General features: G+C 44.7%; 1 protein-coding gene across 3 annotated transcripts in view; it reads right to left on the bottom strand.

The window, feature by feature from the left end:
* Positions 1 to 19,954, bottom strand: part of KIF20B (kinesin family member 20B) — a 100,843-nt gene that overhangs the window by 78,558 nt on the left and 2,331 nt on the right. For all 3 annotated transcript variants that reach the window (XM_075841208.1, XM_075841209.1, XM_075841207.1), the window contains exons 3-6: positions 17,165 to 17,245; positions 16,870 to 16,989; positions 16,640 to 16,778; positions 8,318 to 8,502 (exon numbers count right to left, since the gene is read on the bottom strand). In XM_075841208.1, the coding sequence (XP_075697323.1) occupies positions 8,318 to 8,502; positions 16,640 to 16,778; positions 16,870 to 16,989; positions 17,165 to 17,245 (525 nt within the window). The remainder of the gene's footprint in view (positions 1 to 8,317; positions 8,503 to 16,639; positions 16,779 to 16,869; positions 16,990 to 17,164; positions 17,246 to 19,954) is intronic.

Raw genomic sequence — 19,954 nt, 5'->3', positions numbered from 1 at the left:
TTATGGGATCTCCCCAGCAGACTATGCCTGCACTACCTGCAAGTGGCCAAGGTCCTCAATTGCACCCACTCCCGTCGCCTGAAGTGGACACGCCAGCCAGTAGTGGATTAAGTTTTACCGACACGTTGTCTGGATCTATGTGTGAAAATCGGCCAGCGACTCTCTCAGATATCCGCCAGCTTGTTCAATTGTTGCCTACTAGGGCTGATAGGACTTCCTTTGCCAGACAGATCGTGGAAGAATGCAAGCTGGAGTTTACACAGTTTCGTGCTGAACTTTCCTCACTTTCTACGAGGGTGGACACTCTTACGCAGGATCGGGTTGCTGATAATGCCACTATTGCAGATATCCAATCCACTATCCAGCAGCACTCAGCTCAGTTGTTCACTTTGCAGCAGCACCTTGATGATATTGAAAATCGTAATAGGAGGAACAACCTACGTGTTCGAGGATTGCCCGAATCTGTTCCTGCGTCTGATCTGTTTTCGACTCTCTCCACCATCTTCAATACTTTACTAGGCCGTCCGCCGAATACCCATATAGAGATCGACCAGGCACATAGAGCTCTCCGCCCTGTAAGTGTTGATGATCCTCGGCCGAGGGATGTCATCTGCCGAATCCATTTTTACGCAATCAAGGACTCTATCCTCCAAAAAATCCGACGGCAGCCCATCATTCTCCACCAAGGCACGCAGTTACGTATTTTGCCGGATTTATCTCGACACACGCTGGCGCAAAGAGCTGCTCTCAAACCCCTGCTGGAGGTACTCCGAAACCGGGACATCATCTACAGGTGGGGCTTCCCGTTTGCCCTGATGGTCCGACAGGAGGGCCGTACCTACACTGTGCGATCCCCGACCGACCTGCCTGGTTTCTTGCGGGACTTGAACCTTCATCATGTTGCATTACCGGAGTGGCCCTCGTTGTTATCCTCTGCTGGCGGGGGATCGCGGGGGAGACGCCCATTCTCGGGGCCCCTAGCTGTGGTGGAGGGTTGTCCTCCACGTGGACCCCGCAGACGATCTAGACGCCGACAAGAACGTGACCCTACTCCACCCATGGAGACCGCCCGTTCGGCGTGATGACCCGGACTGCCACTCCTGGAATTCCTCCTTTTACTTACTGCTGTCTGATTTCAAGATTGCTTGTTGCTTTGAGCATTACCTTCAGATTCCTTCCAATGTCTTCCTCTCTCGTTATTTAAAAAGTGTGCAAATGATGTTAAGCTGTTAATACTTATATTATTGTACGCTAGGGAGTGCGGATAACTCTTATGCGTAGTTGTCACCTTCCCCCTGTAGGTTTTGGACCGAATTTTTGGTCTTCCGCAATTGTGCGCTTAGCTTGTGTGGCAGTTGTTTTCCTACTGCCTTTTTTGTTTGATTTTATGTCTGTGTTTTTCTCTAATGCTCTGTTCTTTACTCCTAGCTTGTTTCCCTCCTCTGCTTCCCTCCTGGCGATCCTGGACTCCGATCCTTCGTGCGTTAGCCGGCATACCTCAGCGAGCCGTTTAGTCTGCATCCATGGCTGACCTTACTATTGCCTCCTTCAACGTGAAGGGGCTGAATGTTCCTGAAAAGCAGGCGCAAATCTTACACCATCTACACAAGCGTAAGGTACACATTGCATGCTTTCAGGAAACACTTTGAGGGACATACCCCTACTATCAAGCACAAACACTACACTACGTGGCATTTCAGTAATAATCCCCTTTCCAGATCGTGTGGAGTTGCCATAGCCCTTCACAAGTCTCTCCCCCATCAGGTTGTCGATCTTGTTGTGGATCCCGATGCGAGATAAATCATCTTAGTGCTTAATATTGGTGGAAGGGAATTCACGGTGATTAACGCTTATGCTCCTAACCAGGGTCAGGTGCCCTTCATTCTTCAACTTATAGAAACCGCCCTTCCGGTGGTCCGGGGAACTGTGGTGCTGTGCGGAGACTTTAACCTTACTCTGGATCAGACGGTGGATAATTCTACTGGTCGCTCTAGTGTTGCATACGGTGCTATTAGGCGGGTGAGGCGTGCTCTCCTACAGCTTCAACTGTGTGATGCATGGCGCATTCAACATCCCACGGAAAAGGATTATAGTTTTTACTCCCGTCCGCATGGCACCTACAGTCGCTTGGATTACATTTTCCTTAAGCAACATGCTCTCCCCTGGGTAGCCTCTACGTCCATTGGCAGTATCCTGTGGTCGGACCATGCCCCGGTATATTGTACCTTACATCTCCCCTTCATCACTAAAGGCCCCTGGACCTGGAGACTGAATGAGTCCCTGCTCCTGGATGGGGTGTGCCATGCTGATTTGCTTCAAACGGTGGAACATTTCACACTTGATCATGCCCAGGATGACACGTCCCCCTTGGTTAGTTGAGAAGCCCTTAAAATGTGTTCTCAGGCGGGTCCTCATAAAACACGGGGCGCGCCTTAAAAGAGAAAGGGCCCACTCCCTTAAAATTGCTCTCCAAAAAAATTAGCGCTCTTGAACTGGCTCACAAACGTGCGCTGTCTCTTCCGATTTTACGTGAGTTACAGGTTGCCCGACAGGACGCCAGACGGCTGTTGGACTCTGCCCAGCAGCGGGCTCTTCAAGTCTGTCGCAGTAAATTCTACGAGTTTGGCAATAAGAGCGGACATATGTTGGCCAGAGTTTTAAAAACCAGAATTGCCCAGTCACACATCCCAAATACTAAGGCTCCTTCTGGCCAAGTTGTTCACACGACCCCAGAGATAGCGGAGTGCTTCCATAGCTTTTTCTCTGATCTTTACAACCTTGACCCTCCCACCCCCGCCCATCCGCCAGAACGGGACTCTTTCTCATCTCCCTTCACACCCTTGTCTGGGGAGATAGCTGAGGAACTTGATACGGACTTCACTCCCTCGGAGCTCCTCATGGTTATAACCGATCTTCCTGGGGGAAAAGAGTCCTGGCCCGGATGGCTACACTGTCAAGTTTTACAAGGTGTTGGCGGACCGGTTGCTACCGCTTTTGTTGTCAGCTTTTAACTCTATTTCCCCGGAGGTCCTGTTTCCTCCTAGCTCCACCTTGGCTCATGTCGCGGTTATCCCTAAGCCGGGTAAGGATCCTCAACTCTGCTCCAGTTATCGTCCCATCTCCTTGCTCAATGTAGACCTAAAAATTTACGCTAAATTGCTCGCCAATAGACTGAATAAATACCTGCCTGATCTAATTCACTCGGACCAGGTGGGGTTTGTGCCTGGTCGGGGAGGCCCGTGACAACACCCTTAAAACTTTAGATATCATTCACCACGCCCATACTAACCGAATCCCGCTCATGATCCTGTCCCTAGATGCTGAAAAGGCGTTTGACAGAATATCGTGGCCTGCCCTTTACCAAACCCTTCGGCATGTGGGAATAGGAGCCTCTCTCTTGGCAAAAATTATGGCATTGTATCGTACGCCCTCGGCCCAAATAAAAATAAATGGCTCCCTCTCGGCACCTTTCCCTATTTATAATGGCACACGACAGGGCTGTCCCCTATCCCCCCTGTTGTATGTCCTGGTTATGGAACACCTCATGGCCTCCATTCGGAGCAACACGGATATTAAGGGTATTAACATTGGAGGGAAGGAATACAAGTGCTCGGCATTCGCTGATGACCTATTGGTCCATCTCACAGACCCTCATGTCTCTCTCCCTTCACTGATGTCCGAGTTGTCTCGTTTTGGAACATGGTCTAATTTCAAAATCAATTTCTCTAAGTCTGAGGCGCTAAATGTTTCTCTCCCGGGCCCGTTAGTGTCGCTTCTCCAAAGTAATTTCCCCTTTTCATGGCCCTCCAGAGGTATTACATATTTGGGTGCCCGTATAAGTGGGGACCTTACACAATTGTTTACAAATAATTTTATCCCCCTACAGGCCAAGTTTCGCACTGACCTTAATTCCTGGCATAAGACTGAGTTTTCCTGGTTTGGCCGTATCAATATTATTAAGATGTCTCTCCTCCCCCGCTTGCTTTATCTCCTGCAGACGATCCCCAGCTCTATCCCATCCTCCTATTGGTTGCGGCTTCAGCGATGCTTCGGCTCCTTCATTTGGCCGACTGGTCGTCCACGTCTGAGCCGGGCTCTTCTGACTCGTTCCAGGGGTACGGGTGGGGTTGGTCTGCCGGATTGTCGGCTCTACTATCTGGCATCAACTCACGCACGTGTTTTAGATTTTTTTCATAACCGTGAATCAAAACTATGGGTCCGTTTGGCTCAACAACTATGTCCCAGTACCCTATCATCCCTGCCGTGGACCCTGTCCGGGAACAGATCGACTCAAGCCTCCTTTGTTGTTTACCATACTCTCATGGCGTTGAGGTCCTTAGGGCCTGGAAGTACGCTTATACACCCCCTGGGTCCTTTAACTCCTATCACAGATAATCCAGCCTTTCCTGCTGGTAAGGCTGTTCGCTCCTTCCTAGGCAGGCCGTCCACATGTATTTTGCCCAGGTCCTCTCCGCTTCCTCTCTTCTCCCTCTAACCTCCATCTGCCCCGATGCCGTGCCCCTCACTCGCCATATATATGAATATGCCCAGTTAAAACATTTTTATGGAGCAGTTAACCGACGCGCACATCTTCACAGGTTGTTGACGGACTTTGAGCGCCTATGTGTCTCCTCCCAGCCCCCTACCCATACCATATCCACCATATATAAATTACTCCTTTCACAGCGTTCCCAACAACTCCCCTCCTTCTGCGGGGCCTGGGAGAGAGAATTACATACTACATTTACTGATACACAATGGAAGCGGTGTTTCTCCCTCTCACAAAAAGCCTCTATAGCCATTAGGGCCCAGGAAACTAGTTATAAAATTGTCTCTAGATGGTATCGGGTCCCGGCTGCGCTTCATAAATGGTATCCGTCTGTGCCTGACAATTGTTGGCGTTGTGCTGCTGTAGGAGGTTCCATGTCTCATGTTTGGTGGAGTTGCCCCTTGTTGAGGAGTTTTTGGGATGCGGTACTTAAATTGATATTGGAGGTTACTGGAGTCTCTGTCCCCAACTCTCCGGAAGCAGCTCTTTTATTCATGTTCCCGATGCCAATACACGTTTATAAAAGCTCCCTAACTAGACATCTCCTTCAGGCGGCAAAGTCAGTGATCCCACGCAGGTGGAAAACAGCAATACCCCCAACATTAGATGAGTGGTTTCGGGAAGTTGCCTTGATACAGCGAATGGAACACTTAGTGGCTCACTCCCCGGCAGCTGTGGTAAAATACACGTCTACATGGTCTCCTTGGATAGTGTTTCTTTCTTCTCCTTCCTACCTCACGGCGGTAACCTGAGTCGGCCTATGCCCCTGTGAAATGTACTATGGCTCTTGCTCACTGCTGATTTTTACTCATAATACGCCGGAACTGGAGTCCAGGATCCCTCTTGTCCTCTCCCATCCATCCATCCATCTCTTGGGGCTTTTTTCTATACTTTCTCTCCCCCTGTCTAGGGTAATATGCCTCTCCTTCTCTGTTTGAATTAAGTGGTCTCGCTGTACCTCCTGATGTTATGCCTCTAGGATTATTCAGGCTACTGTTGTATACCGACCATTCTTTTTCATGTTGAGATGTGATGCACATTATTGATTTTCCTTTTTTCTTGTTTGTTTTTGCTTTGGTCCACTGACCTTGTTTGTTTTTTATTTAAGGTGTGGAGGCCTTCCCTCCACTATGTTTTGTAATTTTGTGTTCTGAAACTCAATAAAAAATTTTGAATAAGATAAAAAAAAAACAGTATGTAGTGATATCCCTCTAGTGGTGGCTACAGCTAAACAGCAGCTTATCATTTAAGATGTATGCAGGCGATTTGGAGCTCTGAATCAGAAAACAGAACTCCAACCAGTATAAAGCCATATTAAAACATGAATCACTGAAATTTATATTACGGTGAATACACACTAAATCCACATAAATTAACCCCTTCATGGCTGCCATACAGCTATATGCATTCCAACTGCCAATGCCCTGTTCAGTTGTCAGGCAGCATAGAATGGAGTTAAAGGTGTTGTCCACATCCAGAAAACTGCTGACCAATCAACAGGACTAGGGTTGTCAGGATACCAGAATTTGGACTTACCAAAACAATACTTTGCCAAGTATCGGTATCTATCAAAATCGCAATACTACACAAACAGTAATATAAAAAAAATATATATATATATATATATATATATATATATATATCTCTTCCATTTTCTGATGTGAGGTGTGATGAATTTTGAATGTGCCTCACATTAATAGTAATTAACCCCATCATGTTTCTCAGTCATAATGGGTTAATGTGTAAGGTGCATGATGGGGTTAATTACTATTAATGTGAGGCACATGAGGTTAAATTCTTCACACCTTGTGCCTCACAATAAGTAAAAGAAAGCAGTTTTATTTTATTTTATTTTTTTATAGTGTACACATCATAAATGACGTACGGCCACGCCAATAACGAATGTATGTATATTTTATGTATTGACTTATTTTAATGTTTATTGTAAAAAAAAGTGTATATTTTTTTATTTAATAATCCTTTATGTTTTTACTTTAATGTACTGGCGTATATCTATATGCCAGTACATTAGCCAGTGTACTGATGGTACACAGGCAGTTGTTGGAACATACCTCAGTAAGCCCTAACAGGAAATATGGTAAGACAGATCTGGGGTCCTTCAATGGACCCTGGTCTGTCTGCCCATATATGGTATGTCCCTCAATCGCATCACATGGATTCCTGTGACGCGATCCAGGGGGCATCTCCCCCTTCTCATTTTCCTCTTAAATGCTGCTGTCAGCATTGATCACTGCATTCAGGGGAATAGGGCGGCGATGAGGTCTCATCTCCGTTAGAGCAGGGCTGCGGCTGTGTAAAACAGCCACGGCCCCGCGCAGTTATCATGACGTGATGTGGCCGGCACTGCACTAATGAGCGGCGGTTCAGGCACTGAAGACAGATCATTGAGGTGTTTTGCAGTGCGCCCGCCATGTTCTGTCTTTAGCGCTGGCCGAATCACCTCATGCTGACCGCGTGTGCACTTGTTAGGAGCGGGGTAATGGCTGTATTACACAGCCGCAGCCCCACTCTCATAAAGTCATGCGTTACAATGCTAAGCTGTGCAGTAGCACAGCCTAGTATCGAAATACATGAAATAACGGTATCGAACCGTTTGAGGGTGCAGAGTATCGAAGTTTCGATGCATCCCTAAACAGGACAGGTCATCAGTATATGAACCCCGCACCGATTAGCTGCCTCCGGATGTTTTGAACGGTATATAATAGTTGGAGCCGGAAGCAGATGGCTTCAACCACAACATAGCATCCGTTCTGCAGAACCGCAGCTCGGCCGCTATTCCGTGACTGGAGCCATCTGCTTCCGGCATGGACGCCCGGGTATCGGACCACCACCGATCATAAAGTGATGACCTATCCTGTGGCTAGGTCATCAGTTGTCCAGTCGTGTACAACCCCTCTAAATGTTTGCAGTGCGAGTAGCGCTGCACTTTCCGGTCTAGCAGCTGTCTCAAGTGCCAGCACCTCTCCCCATTAGTTTTCATCAAACCACCATGCGTTGGTCACTGTTGGGGGCTTAACAGTACAATAGGGGCAGGAACTGTCTGCTCGCCGTGGAGCGTGGGCATTGAAGCCAAGTAGTAAATTGGGTGGGCATTGAGGACACCGTTGACCAATAGGCTGCCTAAAACGCAGGCATACGGCAGAAGTCCAGCAGAACCTGAAAATATGCACCGAGCCACACAGACCGGAGGAGCAGCGGGATCTCCTCCACTTATCGTTGGAACAGGGCCAGGTAAATATTTTATCAGGCACTATTGGGGCATTGTACTTTGTAAGGGGTAGTGTTCCGGGGTAAATTGTATATAGCAGGCTTAGCGGCTCAATAATTCAATGGAATGGTATACAATAGGGGGCGTAGTATGCAAAAAGGGGTGTTGTCTAAAAAGTTTATCGTAATCAAGGTTACAGGTTTAATTTATCGTGATTTTCTATACACTCATACATTAGGGCCCTAAGTCTTAACAAAAAAGTTAAGATAGTTATGTTATTCAAAGTGGTTGCAAAGAATGTTTAAGTGAATGTCAGAAATGGAAAATGACCTGGATGCAGGGGTGTTAATGACCCTTGGTCATGAAAGGGTTAGTCCTAATCCAATCTGTTGATATTGTCTACATGTGCATCAATATTATATATAGCATTGAGACCGCAAACTACCACAAATGCAAGAATTGAAACCAACACAAAAAGATATTCATTTTAGATGAAGCAGATTTGACTTTGCGGCCGATATGGCATATACACAATATACCTCTTTCATGTGACGGAGGACACCATTTTTAAAAGCGTTTTCTGTTCTCATTTGTTCTTTAGTCAGTCTTATGTAGTCCCTACATTTGTGAGGTTTAATATCCATCTTGTAATAAACTTTTCCTTGGATTGAATTAAAAAGCATTTCCATTGATCTTGGTAAAATACCTGCATCATCCTTTGTGCCTGCAATTGAAAAATGACAAATGAAAGCCTAGAATGAAAAAAAGACAAAATGACAAAACAGAACATGGGAATTAGAACATCCACACACAAATTATGCTCTTAAAGGGGTATTCCCACCAAAGCGATGGCATATCTGAAGCACATGCCAGTGGGGGGGGGGGGGGCTGGCTGCCTGCACCCCTATTAATGTACAGAACTGAAGGGGCCTCAGCCCTAGTTAAGCACTGAAGCTCCTACAGGTGTTTCCCTACACAGGGACGCTCCCAGCAACCTACTGTGCAGAGAACCATTGGGAAGGGAGTGGATGTTGAAGTTCAGCGCAGAGAGTGGCTGGGAATACTGCTGTTCAGGAGAATAGCCAAAAGGAACTCAGTCTCTCCTTTCTCGGGGGCTTACAGGTCGGATCGCTAACAATTATGATATTATGGAATAGTCTGCAATAATCATATCATACGGAAGTACTCTTTAATAATACATTTCTAAATCAAATGTAGTAATACAACCGTATTGGGTCTTCGCTAGAAAAAGCTATGAGTAGAGCTAGGCGTTTATGACCTAAATCACGATGAATTGAATATGTAACTTAGATTAATAAATTTAAGCCACACCCTCTATTTGCATGCTATGCCATTGAATTTATATTTCTCCCGAGCATGCAGCATAGTATATACCCCCTGACACTGCCCCTGTGCTGTATATTGCCTTTACACAGCCCCAATAGTGCCTACTAAAAATATGCATACGCCACTAATCCCATTCTAACAAATAGAGGCGATCCCTCTGCTCCTCTGGTCTGTGCGGTTCAGCACAGACAGGCGCGATGACGTCACTGCCTCGAGTCCAGCAATACATAGTGAATGGTAGAGCAGGCACCTTACGGCCCCCTGCTCTACCATTGGAGGCAACAGTACCTGCGTCATGAAGATGCAGATAGTTTATACCCCACAACCGGTTTAAACTATCTGAATAGCCCAAAACAAGAAAACAAAACCGAAATGCACAAGAATACAATTAAAGGAGAGACAATTGGGGGGGAGGGTTTCAGTGGAGGGGATGTTATAGTCTCATATGTTGAATGTTTGTATACTATGAAAAAAAAAAAAAAACCTGTCAATAAAAAGAAAAGCTTGTGCCACTGGCGACACCCAAAATTTGTTAAAAGGGTTCTCCCAGGTATGGAGATGCCATATATGTGGAAGTAAACAGCTGTTTGGGCACACTGTAGGGCTCAGATGGGTGGGAGCGCCATTTGGCTTTTGGCGCATGGATTTTGCTTGGTAATAGTTTTATTTGGAGTCTTACTGGTATTTCAGTTTATAATGTGGGGCATATGTAAGCTGGGCAGAGTACATCAGGGGCATAGTCAGGTGGTATAAGGTAAAAAAAATTATCCATAGATATTTGTTACGCTGTGATCGATCCTTTCTGCACAGGCCGGTGTCGCACTGATAAATGTCCTTCCTTATCCCCCTTTTGGTCCACACGCCACACCTTTGAAGATTAGGGAATTTTGCTGGGAAGTGTTGTCCTGGTAGAATACGGGCACCCTCGCTTCCAGCAGATGTTTGGACCCTACCCTTCCTGGTTACCTAATTTTAGTGCCTTGATACATCACCTTTTTAAAAACAGAAGAATTGTTCCCCTCGGGCTGAACTGGATATTTTTCTTTCCTGACTTATTGGAGCCTTAACTCATTTTATTTTTTTCATCAAAGTAGTGGTATGAGGGCTGTTTTATGCGGGACGAGCTGTAGTTTTTATTGGTACTGTATTGGGGTACATGCGACTTTTTGATCACTTGTTATCCTTTTTTTGGGAGGCAAGGTGACAAAAAAAAAACAAAAAAAAAAACACAGCAATTCTGGCATAGTTTTGGTTTTTTTACACAGCGTTCACCATGCGTTATAAACTACATGTTAACATTATTCTGCGGGTCAGTAAGATTCCGGCAATACCCAATTTATAGAACTTTTTGCACAATAAAATTACTTTTGGAAAGAGAATGTATTTTTTCTGTCGCCATGTTGTGAGAGCCATAACTTCATTTTTTTCGTCGATGGAGCTGTATGTGGGCTTGTACGAGGTATAGGTTTTATAAGCACAATTTTTGGATACATGTGACTTTTTGATGACTTTTTATTTGAGTTTTTGGAAGACAAAAGCGAATAAAAAAAAAAACAGCAGTTATGGCAATGTTTTTTTTACGGCATTCACTGCGCTGGATAAACAACATATTTGTTATCGCTTCGACCGTAACGACCTAAACTCTAAAAATATGTATGGTTTATTTTTTCCAATAATAAATGAATTGATAAGGGAAAAGGGGGGAGATTGTGTTTTATTTTATTACTTTAAAAGTTGTAAAAAACATACAATAAGAGTTTTGTTTTACACTTTTTAGTCCCACTAGGGGACTTGAAGGTCCAACTGTTTGTTTGAGGTTCTAATACATTGCACTACCTATGTAGTGCAATGTATTGGAACTGTCAGTTGTTGACTGACAGCAAGCCGATCAGTCTCCGCCTCTGGGCGGGGCCTAATCAGCTTCCGTAATGGCAGACAGGAGGCCATTGTTATGGCTCCTGTTGCCATAGTAGCAGTCGCCAGCCTTGCCATTGCATGGCAGGCTGCAGATTTGCTACAAACCTCTAGGATGCAGCGATCGCAATGGATTGCTGCATCGAATGGGTTAATGCCAGGAATCGGAGCTAGCTCCGGTTCTTGGCGATAGATCGGGGTGTCCGCTGTAACATACAGCGGACACACACTGCTGATTACGCCGGCTCAGCTTCTGAGGCGGCGCCATCTTGCCAAGCGGGGCATAGGAGGATTCCATTGCTGGCAGACCGGAAGGTAAGTATTAGGCCTCGGATCGCCTTTGCAGCCACCGGCAACCCAGCGATCACATTGCTGGGGTGCCGGTGGCTATAAACACCTCACATGCTGCGATCTCTATTGAATGCAGCATGTGAGGGGTTAAGCGGCCTGATTGGATGCTAGCTCCGGTCCTGGCTGATAGCTCAGGGTGCCAGCTGTAACACACAGCTGTCAACCGGAGGTGATGTCGCTGGCTCAGCTCCTGAGCCAGCTTCATCTCCATCACGTACAGTAACGTGAAAAGGCGTTAAGACACGTTTTCATCACGTTACTGTACATGATTGGGCGGGATGGGGTTAAAGAAGGCGCCTGCTCAGCAATGACCCTATCCAGGCAGACTTGAAGGGGTTTAGAGTAAGAGGATGATAAAGTCTTTTTACAGATTCCACAAGTCCTGGCTTTACTAGAGCTGGACTTCCTAACCACTTTAAGTAGTCTATAAAAACACAAGGCATAGAAAACCATTAAGATAATGGAAAATGCATCTTACCAAACGTTCAGTGGACCCCATCATCCCACAGGACAAATACCGGCCTTGGAGGCCTCGGGGCTTCTGATGGGTCAGCGCTTCTTGAATGGACATCACAAGTATCAGACAAAGGCTGGGTTCACACGACCTATTTTCAGACGTAAACGAGGCGTATTATGCGTCGATTTATGCCTGAAAATAAGGCTACAATACGTCGGCAAACATCTGCCCATTCATTTGAATGGGTTTGCCGACGTACTGTGCAGACAACCTGTAATTTACGCATAGTCGTTTGACAGCTGTCACACGACGACGCGTAAATTGACTGCCTCGGCAAATAAGTGCAGGACACTTCTTTGCAACGTAATTTGAGCCGTTCATTGAACTCAATGAAGAGCAGCTCAAGATTTACGAGCGTCACAGACGCCTCGCAAAATGCGAGGAGCAGCATTTACGTGTGAAACAAAGCAGCTGTTTTCTCTTGAAAACAGTCTGTCTTTTCACACGTAAATGCCTCTCATCGTGTGCACATAACCTTAATGATTCAACACGGTGAGGTCTCTGGTTTTACAGCTCACAGTAATTACAGGCTGAAATTCTAGTTTCTGCAGAGGATCTACAGGAGCTGGCTGCCTCCCTGCTCCCTATTTATATAGTGCCCAGCAGTGCTGGGATTCCTCTCACCTGTTACTAGCACGTCAGACGCCACCGGCAACAACATCAGCTAAACCAGTACCCAATCAGTTACCGGAAGTGACGTCAGATGCCACTGGAAGTGCCCGAGACGCATCTCAAGAACTTCTATCTTTAGAAGAATTGACTGCTGGGGAATTTGCCCTTTGATATTATCAATGTACCAATACACTTGCAGGAACAGGTAACATCTAAAATGAACCAAGCCCTATAAGATCAGTAATCACAAAACTAGTGACAACCGCAGTAAAGTTCGGATTTTGACAGCATCTGCCAATAAAAAGTTCAGATACAAGTTGTAAATAATTGCTGCTGCAGTTCTGACAGAACATAACAAGCAAGAAGTGGTGAAATATATGAAACTACAACAACTGCCAATTAAAAGCTGCCAGAGCCTGAGAAGCAGAGTTCAAGCCTCCGATTAACAGCCCTCTGTTGGATCATTTAGAAAGCGGATTGTTCGGATTTTGTTGTGGAGCTCCACAAACACCACAAAAAGTTAGAGAGCAATATCTCACTTTACAGCTCGGCCTGAAGATGAATTACAGGTGTTTGATCTTACAAGCTGCAGAATCACAGTAAGAAAAAAAAAAGACAGATCTACTTTCAAAATATAAGGCGAGGGTTTGGTTTCAAAGAGGCTCTGCCTCCACATTATAAGTGCCCTATCTTGTACATGATGTGATCGGCGCTGTAATGTAGATTACAGCAGTGGTTTTTATTTAGAAAAACAATCATTTTTGATGGAGTTATGACCTATATTAGCTTTATGCTAATGAGTTTCTTAATGGACAACTGGGCGTGTTTCACTATATGGCCAAGTGTGCGTTGTACAGAGAAGTGTATGACGCTGACCAATCAGTGACCAGTGTCATACACTTCTCTCCATTCATTTATTCTGCACATAGTAAACCTGCGTTCTTCACTATGTGCAGTTACTCTTGTGTCCTGACAATGAACAAACATTACCTCCAGCCAGGACGGGATGTATATTCAGAATCCTGACGTCTGGTGGATTTACAGCACAGCAGGTGTAGTCTCGCGAGATTACGCTGTAAACTGTCATATACATCAAGACTACGCCTGTGTGACCTATCCACAGTATAGGTATACATAAGTATATTATCGGTGCGGGTCAGACACCCTGACCCCACACCGATCAGCTAAGCCAGCTGTCTCTGGATGCTTTAAAATAAGTTGCCAGTTGCTCTATAGAGGCACAATCAGTCCATGCTCAGGGCAGTAGGAGAAACAATGCGATTAGTGCCCGTCACACAGTAAATGTTTTTTCTTGGATGAATCTGAAGATCACCTATATAGAGTAAACAAGTTCGATTGGCAATTAAAAACAATTCCCCCCCCCCCCCCCAACATGTTTTGCCATAGATACGGCATCTTCAGAGGTATTAGGGGCAATGGCAACGAAAACGCCAGTGAAGAGGCTTAAATGACCTCACATCACTACAGGGATTTAGCAGTCTGCAGCCAACCCGCGCTGGACCAGTGACATCGTTCCTGCAGTCTCAGTTGATTGACAGCAGGATACACCAATTTGTGTGGAACCGCAATCAACCAATAAGTGGTACTGCAGATTATATGTGCAGGAGAGAGCCAGACTGTAAGAACAGTATCAGGCTAGATTCAAATGCGTGTATTCCAGGACTAGTTACATCGCAAGGCCATGTTCACACAGGGCAGGGACACTGCATAAGTACACAGCGTATACGTCCAAGAACCCACAGGGAATTCGGTCCGAAAAAAATGCCCCAAATTGTAGAACAGTTTTTGATGCGAAGTCTCAGCTATGGAAAAAAATAAAAATAAATAAATTTATACCTACCCTGGTCTCGTCATAGCGACGCTTTCTTCTGTTCTCGGCCAGGACGGCCTCCTGGGATGATGCTGCAGCAGTCACATGGGATGAAATGTCATCCTAGGAGGCCAGCCTGTGCAGAGAACAGAAGAAAGCGTCGCTAGGACAGCGGCTAAGTAGAACATTTTTTTTTTTTCATTTTACACAAAAACCAAGTTGTTGTTTTTTTGACATGCGATCTTTGCAGCGAAACTGCAACTAAAACGCCGCTAAAATCTGCAACATTTTCTATTTGTTGCTGGTTTTACCTCCCATTGAACTCAATGGAGCAAACCTGGAACAGAAAAGTAGCGGTCAATTAATGCTGCAGATTACAACAAAAAAAAAAATAATCTATATAAATTGACCTACAGTGCAGTGTAACAGTAGTTTGGGCAGATTTTTTACAGAGCATGTGAGGGAGATTTGTTAAAACCTTATCCACTCTGCTGTTACTATATTATGCTACAGATATTCTACAATGAAATCTGTTGTGGAAACTCTGCAGTATTTACATTTTGTGTGAATTTAGCCCAACACTCAAACCAGAGAGAATTCTCTCAGACTGACAGAAGCCCAAGGGAATACTTAATAAAAGTTACTGGAAAACTCCACTACAAAAGATAACAGAATTGTGCATGATTGGAATTGTGAATGAATTGGAGTACCCAGTCCTACCCTATGAGAAGAGATTAGCCCCATTGCTACAGCAATTTTCATAGAAATAAAATTTAAATATATCCCCAAACTCATTTTATGAGACCAGACACCTCACATGTTGCAAAAATGAAACCTAGCACTTTACATTCATTGGTGCCTTCATGCAATTCAGCATTAAAGAAAGATTTAAAAAAAAAAATACAAAAAAAAAAAAAAACTCCCCCTAAGATCATATACTCTCCCATGGATAATAGGTGTGATAAGGACAAGTTCCTGTATTCCCCCCCCCCCCCCTACTTGGGGTCACTGGAATGCTTTATAGAGATGATGGTAACAGGCTGGGATCTTTCTTCCTGCTTTCACTTGCAGCTTCTTACCTCCCTTACAACTTTTTATTCTGCTCCCCTTAAATTGCGCCTAGGGCTTTGTACCTGTATCATTTGGAAGCTAAGATCCAGTAATACGATACCAAATATCTAAGCTTTAGCCCTTATATTCCAGTCGCTGCAAGTGATGACTATTACCTATGTCCTTGGCAGTAATAGGATGAGAGAGTACATACCTACTTGGTGTGGGTTCGGAAGCTGAAACCGCACAGGATCAGCTGTTACTGCCAGGGGAAATGTAGCAATATGGGCCACATTCAAATTAATGGGCAACCGAAAAATACAAGGTAGTTCTAGGTCCTACAGGGTAATAATGCTTTTGAATTAACTCTCCGCTCTGACGGCTAGAGGGAGGGGTCCAAAGTGGGGAATTACAACCCCCTTATGATATCACTATGCCCTAAAGTAAGTAAAGACATGGCTGAAAATTTCCACCACGGATTTTGCTGCAAATCCACATGTTACATGCAGATTATGTCGCGCATTTGACCCTTTGTATCGCAAGGGCTGAAATCAGCTATGAAAAGCCACAGCTCTTCCACAGACGTGCTCTGATTTTTGTGCAGATTTTTTCCACTACAAGGAGATGGGGATCGCAGACTTTTCTATATATTATAGAAAACACTTATTTCAGCAGCAAAATGTAATGGTGGTATAAAACTTTATAAATAATGTTCAGACATTAACTTGGTCAATTCAATCTACAGAAAAATTTTACCATGGGGACATGGCGCCATCTTGTGCTTATAACAGAGAACAACATTGTGTGAACAGTGTGGGCAAATAAATCTCCTTACGTCTCCCATTCATTTCTAGGTTTAGTTTTCCTTTTATCTCTTGGCAACATCCAATGTACATGTACAGCAGTTACCACCAGTGTTTATATGGACCAGGCTCAGGAGTGGAGCTCATTCCTTATGCAGCAGCTGACACCCTGCTCCAAAAGTCAGTATCTGAGATAACGCCAATCAACCACGTTGAATAGAGACCTTAGCATCTAAGCAGTTAGAGGATGGGATGTCATGGCAGGCGAGGGCCTGTTGAAGGCCCCCAGGCTTGCCATCTTAGGCCCTGCCAGAGGTTTTAATTGGAGAAAGTTAAACAAGACAATACATGTATTGTACGAGGGATCAAATGTTTTAGTCCCCAAGAAACTGAAAACAGTAATATCTAAACAGCATTTCTGTGCCACGGGGCTTACCTTGGAATGTATATGTTTTGCCAGCATTAGTAACACCATATGTAAAAATCAGTTGATTCTGTCCTTTCATAAAAGCAATCACTTGCTTCTTCATAGAACCCTCAAAAAACTGACTTTGCGACGTTTCGGGACCAAACACCTGTTAGACAGCAAATAATAGATTACATAAAACAGAACAAGTCAGTCTGAGAAGAAACATTTTTGGTAACCATGAGGAGTAAGGTTCTTACATGAGTAAAGGTGAACTTCTGAGCCATTGACACACATCCTTTGTCACTCACTCGACCAGCCTGTGAACCAAGAGGCGCTTTCACCAGCACACTGCAGGAATCAGGAATTCCAACACAATCCTACAAAAAAATAATCGTGAGATGAGAACAAAAATGACGCTCACTTGGTGATTAAACCAACCGTTCATCAATCTTGAAGTCCTGGTGCCGTTACTTGTCCTATGGTCACACACACACTTAAAATAAAGACAATACAAAAATAGCACCAGGTTACATACAGCTCTGCAACACTCACCTGTGACTCTTTTTGCTCAGTCTCAGATCCAGTAAAAGGTCGAACACGAAGGAAAACTTGCACAGGCTCCAATGTGCTTTTCTAGAAGTAAACAATAGACAAGTCTAGATGTTTAACTGGAAAATTTAGGGCTACAAGACGAAAAGCTGCTGGGGGGGGTGCTGATTCATCAGCTGCTGCCCCAAAACCTTTACTATTGGTGGTGCTACAAATGGCAATAGTCTGGGAAATTGTATCATCGTTCAACAAAAACATGGCAACTTGTGTTGCGACTTCACTAATTCCCTTTGAAAAAAAGATAGTGTTCCTGAGACCATCACAAAATAAAACTGAATTGCTGATAAATGTCTGATCACTGGGGGCCCCCCCATTCACTAGAAAGATCGAAGCGAGGAGAACTTTGAATGGATCGGTGGTCGAGAATGCACGGTGCCGCTCTACTTATAGTCTATGGTAGAGACTATGGAGATGGCTAAGTCCAGTGCCCGGATGTTTCAATGCTCGACCGCTGCTCCAATCAAGCTTTTCCCCACTGCGATCACTAGCGATCAGTGGGGTCCCAGCAATCAGACATTTTATAATTATTAATCATGGCATAGTCACCTTAAATGGGTTTTCCAGTTAAAAATATTTTTTTTTTCATATACCCTTTTAGGGAATTCTGAATTAATAGAGGGTGTCCCTGCTCGGTATCCTCATTCCTTGGCCAAAGTGGAGAGCGGCTACAAAGAGTGCCTCTTGCCCTGGAGGACCTGTCCTGTATTACAGACAATACATTCATATAAAACACACTAATGCTTAATTTCCCCTGTGGTGGTGCTGCAGGGAAACTGAACACAGGTTTCCCCAGATTCCAGCTTATTGTCAAGGGACCCTTTTAAAGGGAAAAAGTGTCGCTAGAATTTTTTTTTTTTAGTTAAACAGTTAGTATATAAAGGATTACACATTGTTCTAATTTTTTCACAAGTCAGGAAATATTATAAATTAGATTCTAATTTAGAATATTTCCATGTGCTGGTCACTAGAGGGAGCAATTCCCAAAATTGCAGAATTGGCATGTGGTAAAGCAACCTCATTGCTTTACGCTGCAAAATTGGAGAAGACACTCGCTCTAGTGTCCTCAAACAATGCCCCCTCCTTTCTCCTGGCTAGTGCCAGGAGAAAGGAGGGGGTCGAATGTTCAAACCTACTACACTGTGTGCCGCCATTTTTTTGAGCGAATGCACAGTGTAGGAGGATTAGATACAGTGGTTATAACACAGTATAACACGAACATACACAAACATGACTTACCTGCTCCTGCCGCCGCCGCTGAATCCACTCCTAGTCCTTGCTTTGGAACATATGGATGGAAGCTGCGACCAGAAGTAGTCATCTTACTTTCCGGCCCACATGAAAATGGTGCCGGATGTCGCTCTGCCGAAGACCTTCCATTTGGACTGTGTGGGAGCGGCGCATGCGCCGCTCCCACACAGACGGCGTACGCTATAGTGAATGGAACGGCTCCCGTTCACATTCACTATGGGGATGTATGTGCCGTATTCCATCTCTGTATGTGTCGTTAAGCGACACATACAGAGATGGGGAAAAAAAAAAAAAAAAAAAAGGCAGCCCCCACAGTAAGTAAAACACAAATAAATAAAATGTATTTTAATAACATACTAAAATCAAAACATATAAAAAAAATTACGTGACACTTTCCCTTGAACAACCGTTTTAAGCTCTACAGCGTTTTAGAGACACCATAGCTTTAATAAATGTCAGGGAGAAGTGTCCACTGGGCGGCTACTCTCTGGCTTCTCTTCGCCTGTCTCCGATCTATTGAGCAGTCCCTCCATGTACACAAATAGGGAGAGATCTGTCTATCAAGCAGAGCTGGGTAGAAACGTCATAGTGAAGCCGCACATCAGACTCTACCCCCACTTCACACTGAAAGTGTTAAAACTAGAACTTCTTTTAAACACTGCTAAATCATGCTGCCTGTGGTTAGGTTATGACAGGTTCCCTTTAAAGGGAAGGGGGACATGAATTTTTTATTTTTTTTATCATATTGCTTTTAGTATGATATTAAACGAAATTTTATTTGTGTTCTTGTGTTGTACTTTTTACTTTCTTCTTACTTCTCTATGGGGGCTGCAATTTATTTTTTCTTCATCTCTGTAGGTGTCGATTAACGACACATACAGAGATGGAATACGGCACAAACCACCCCAAAGAGAATGCGAACGGGAGCCGTTCCATTCACTGCAGCGTACGCCATCTGTGCGGGAACGGCGCATGCGCTGCTACCACACAGACCAAAACAAAGCACGTTCGCAGAACGACATCCGGCGCATTTTCATGTGGACCGGAAGCCGCGGCCGGACAGTAAGAGGACGACTTCCGGCCATATGTTCAAGGAAGCGAAAGCGCAAGGCAGAGGAACGAAGGCAGCAGGAGCAGGTAAGTTATGTTCGTGTATGTGATGTGTATGTTCGGGTGATACTGTCTGCTGAGCACTGTATCTAATCCTCCTACACTGTGCAGTCGCTGAGAAAATAGCGGCACACAGTGTAGGAGGTTTGAAGATCCAAACCCCCTCCTTCTCCTGGCACTAGCCAGAATAAGGGAGGGGGATTGTGTGAGGACACTAGAGAGTGTCTACCCCAAATTTGCAGCATAAAGCAATGAGGTTGCTTTACCACATTGATCATGCAGCAATTTTGGGAACTGCTCCCTCTAGTGCCCAGCACATGGAAATGTTATAAGTTAAAATCTAATTTATAATACTTCCTGACTTGTGAAAAAATG

This window comes from Rhinoderma darwinii, chromosome 11 (genome assembly GCF_050947455.1).
Source record: "Rhinoderma darwinii isolate aRhiDar2 chromosome 11, aRhiDar2.hap1, whole genome shotgun sequence".
Lineage (NCBI taxonomy): Eukaryota > Metazoa > Chordata > Amphibia > Anura > Rhinodermatidae > Rhinoderma > Rhinoderma darwinii.
Note: the sequence above shows the minus strand (reverse complement) of the source record. Positions and strands in the feature narration are given on the sequence as shown.